Below are 4,556 nucleotides of genomic sequence, written 5' to 3' on the forward strand. Positions count from 1 at the left end.
ATATGGTGTTAGGAAGGAAGGAAGGATGGAAGGAAGGATGTAAGATCATGCCAAACTAGTTGATATGGTGTTAGGTAGGAAGGAAGGAAGGAAGGAAGGAAGGAAGGAAGATCATGCCAAACTAGTTGATATGGTGTTAGGTAGGAAGGAAGGAAGGAAGGAAGGAAGGAAGGAAGGAAGGAAGGAAGGAAGATCATGCCAAACTAGTTGATATGGTGTTAGGAAGGAAGGAAGGAAGGAAGGAAGGAAGGAAGGAAGGAAGGAAGGAAGGATGTAAGATCATGCCAAACTAGTTGATATGGTGTTAGGTAGGAAGGAAGGAAGGAAGGAAGGAAGGAAGGAAGGAAGGAAGGAAGGATGTAAGATCATGCCAAACTAGTTGATATGGTGTTAGGTAGGAAGGAAGGAAGGAAGGAAGGAAGGAAGGAAGGATGTAAGATCATGCCAAACTAGTTGATATGGTGTTAGGTAGGAAGGAAGGAAGGAAGGAAGGAAGGAAGGAAGGATGTAAGATCATGCCAAACTAGTTGATATGGTGTTAGGTAGGAAGGAGGGAAGGAGGGAAGGAAGGAAGGAAGGAAGGATGTAAGATCATGCCAAACTAGTTGATATGGTGTTAGGTAGGAAGGAAGGAAGGAAGGAAGGAAGGTAGGAAGGAAGGAAGGAAGGAAGGAAGGTGTTTTATTGACTATTTACTGTTTTTAAGCAACATTCAATTATTTGGTACAAAGTTTTTATGGTTACACCACTTAGACATTTTTACCATAATCCTCTAATATATTCTCCTCCCTCCCTCCCTTCCTTCCTCCCTTCCTTCTTTCGTTCCTTCCTTCCTTCTTTCCTTCCTTTCTACCTTCCTCCCTTCCCTCTTTTCCTTCCTTCGTTCCTTCCTTCCTTCTTTCCTTCCTTCCTACCTTCCTCCCTTCCCTCTTTTCCTTCCTTCCTTCCTTCCTTCCTTCCTTCCCTCTTTTCCTTCCTTCCTTCCTTCCTTCCATTCCTTTATGGTTACACCACTTAGACATTTTTACCATAATCCTCTAATATATTCTCTCTAAATGGATTAAAAGCAGAAATTTGATGCTGGATCCACAAAAAAGTCATTGACCCATTTATAAATATACAGGACTTACATCTTTACTTTTTATCTGTTTTTCAGGTATCGTGCTTGCTGACATCATCGAGAAGTACTTTGTGTCACCAACGCTGTTCAGAGTGATCCGATTGGCCCGTATTGGACGCATTCTACGTCTCATCAGAGGCGCCAAGGGCATCCGGACGTTACTGTTCGCCCTCATGATGTCACTTCCTGCCCTCTTCAACATCGGGCTCCTTCTCTTCCTGGTCATGTTCATCTACGCCATCTTCGGCATGGCAAACTTCGCCTACGTGAAGCGGCAGGCGGGCATCGACGACATGTTCAACTTTGAGACGTTTGGGAACAGCATGATCTGTTTGTTCCAGATCACGACGTCAGCGGGATGGGACAGTCTGCTCAGCCCCATCCTCAACAACTCCCCCGAGGAGTGCAACCCCAACATCCCCCACACCGGCACCAACGTTCGGGGTAACTGCGGGAACCCGTCAGTGGGTATCACCTTCTTCGTCACTTACATCATCATCTCCTTCCTCATCGTGGTGAACATGTACATCGCCATCATCCTGGAGAACTTCAGCGTGGCGACGGAGGAGAGCACCGAGCCGCTGAGCGAGGACGACTTTGAGATGTTCTACGAGGTTTGGGAGAAGTTCGATCCGGAGGCCACGCAGTTCATAGAGTACGCCAAACTATCCGACTTTGCAGACTCGCTTTCGGAGCCACTGCGCATCGCCAAGCCCAACAAGATCAAACTGATCTCCATGGACCTGCCCATGGTCAGTGGGGACAAGATCCACTGCCTGGACATCCTCTTTGCCTTCACCAAGCGCGTCCTGGGTGAGTCGGGCGAAATGGACGCCCTCAAGCAGCAGATGGAGGAGAAGTTCATGATGGCCAACCCGTCCAAGATCTCCTACGAGCCAATCACGACGACTCTGAGGCGCAAACAGGAAGACGTCTCCGCCGCAGTGATCCAGAGGTGCTACCGCAGACACCTGGTGAGGCGGCAGATGAAAGCTGCGTCGTACTTGTACCGCCAGATCACCACACCTCGGCACGCTGGAGACGACGGCGAGGAAGATGGCGAGAGAGTGTTCGAGGAAGCGCCAGAGAAAGAAGGGTTGATCGCCGCCATGATGAGGGAAAACTACGGCTCAAGTTTGTTAGGGATGGAACGCTCCGAGACGATTTCCTCCACCTCGTCCCCGCCGTCCTACGACAGCGTGACGCGAGCCACGTCGGAGATCTTTCACCCGCTCGCCGTCAAGACAGAAACAGTCGCTGTTGACACCGCAGGCAGTGAACCAAGCGAACAATCGGAATCAGCGGTCGCCCCTGACAGACAACAGGAAACGGTGCCGTAGCGGGAAACCGAGAAGCAAAAAATTTTACAAATGAGGATTTCCTTGTTTTGGGTTCAGCCTGTTTGTCCTTTTGTTTACTGAATGTACCATAGCTGAGGAACGCTAACGAGGCGGCAGAGAGAAGCTATGAGCGAGAAACTGCAGGAGTTGTCGAGAGAAAGCGCAAACAAAGTGGAATATTTACTACCTTTAATGTTATTTCTTGTTCCCTGTGGAGATTCCTGGACTCGGCAGCATTTTTGGAGTTTCTTAAAAAAAAGGGAAGCAGAAAAAAAAAATCAGCAAAGACAAAAGCGGGAGATCCCGTCTGCCTTTCGTTGGAGTAAAAGACAGAAGCGTAAAAGAAGAACCACCTCTGGATCCCTTTCGACCCTTTTGTGGGTTTCTCGTGTCGACCGGAGTCAAGGGTTCGGAAAACACTGACGAAACCTTTGACCTCAACTACAAAAAGGGGGTCAGAACAACTATATCACAGATGTATCCATCATTTATTGGCCTGGGGGGTTGGTGCCTTCCCACAGTTGATCAATATTCTCAGAGTACGCCTGGCTGTAAGAGTGACGGTGTTCCCGGCGGTGTTTCTCGACACGTAAAAACGGTCGACGGCTTTCCGACTGACTGAGACTCGAGAGAGGAGGGAAAATAACGACGACGTGATTTAAGGGAAAAAATGTTTTCGTAGTAAAAGTATAACTTTGTTGATGTTACCAGTCTTTTAATAGCGGTACGATTATTACTATTTTTTATATTTTTTAGAGTAAGTCGAAGAAAAAAAAATAAGCAGTCTCTCTTTCAACTTCGGAGCGGCACTAGCTATGAAAAGTGGCTGAACTACCACGTTGTAATAGATGAGAGGAGAGGGTGCGGTCAGGAAAAAAAAAAAGAAAAAAGCAACCTTGAAAAGCAACTTCATCTGTTTTTTGTTTTTTTTTTTATTGGCAATTTTTTTTGCACTTTTGAGTTTACATGTGCTGTCACTTTACCGCATCTGGGCAAAGACACATTGAAAAAGGGAGCTGGGATTTATTTACTCTTCCTCTAAAAAAAAAAAAAAAAACCCAACAACCTATGAGACAACACCAAAAACTAATACTAAGTGCACAATGAGATTTTTACACAATCCCGGACTCTTCCAACATGTTTTTTTGCCCGCGTGGTGAACATCCGCATGTCCGTCGGTTATATGGCCGTTGGGTGATTTGTCTAAAAGTCCTGATTTTCCAGCTTCCCTTTGCTTTTTCGAACAAATAAGAGGACTCCTGCTTTCTTGCTTTGTTACTACATAGCATGAGGAGATTACTGGCTGATAGATTATTAATGGACGATTAATGGATGATGTGGCAAGAATAAAGGATTTAACCCTTAAACAGACAACGTGCACCAGGAGATACAGACTCTTTAACCTTCCTGTTGTCCTCCCGGGTCCTTCCTCTGTCCTTCCTTCCTTCCTTCCTTCCTTCATCTGTCCGTCCTTCCTTCCTTCTTTCCTTCCTTCCTCAGATCTAAGTTCAGCTGTTAGGGTAAATGTTCCCTCCTTCTGTCCTTTCTTCCTTCCTTCATCTGTCCTTCCTTTCTTCCTTCCTTCATCTGTCCTTCCTTTCTTCCTTCCTTCATCTGTCCTTCCTTTCTTCCTTCCTTCATCTGTTCTTCCTTCCTTCCTTCCTTCCTTCCTCCCTCCCTCCCTTCCTTCCTCCTTCCCTCCCTCCCTCCTTCCCATCCTTCTTCCTCCCTCCTTCCTTTCCTTCCTTCTTCCCTCCTTTCCTTCCTTCTTCCTCCCTCCTTCCTTTCCTTCCTTCCTCCTTTCCTTCCTTCCTTCAGGTGCAAATGACATAACTAGTAAGGCCTGTTTAAGGGTTAAATATTTGGTCAAAAGTTGCATGAAACTCTGATTTTTGGTCAATATGTTTGGCAGAAACAATCCCAGACATTGACTACAGCTATTGACGAAACCACTTTCATATCATATTACCCTGAAGGCAATAACACCTCAGGTTAATGTCACTTTGGAGATTCACGACCAGACTGCTGGTTTCAGATGAGCTCACATAAGAAATAAGCATGCGACAAACCTTAAATTTGTATCTTAGCAACTGAAC

General features: G+C 46.2%; 1 protein-coding gene across 1 annotated transcript in view; it reads left to right on the plus strand.

Annotated features, from left to right (window-relative positions):
• LOC128382780 (sodium channel protein type 5 subunit alpha-like) overlaps positions 1 to 2,460 on the plus strand; it is a 72,716-nt gene extending 70,256 nt beyond the window's left edge. Inside the window, exon 13 of the mRNA XM_053342788.1 lies at positions 1,157 to 2,460. Coding sequence (XP_053198763.1) covers positions 1,157 to 2,460 — 1,304 coding nt within the window. The remainder of the gene's footprint in view (positions 1 to 1,156) is intronic.
• The last annotated feature ends 2,096 nt before the right edge of the window (positions 2,461 to 4,556 follow it).

Source organism: Scomber japonicus, chromosome 21 (assembly GCF_027409825.1).
Source record: "Scomber japonicus isolate fScoJap1 chromosome 21, fScoJap1.pri, whole genome shotgun sequence".
NCBI classification, from domain to species: Eukaryota; Metazoa; Chordata; class Actinopteri; order Scombriformes; family Scombridae; genus Scomber; species Scomber japonicus.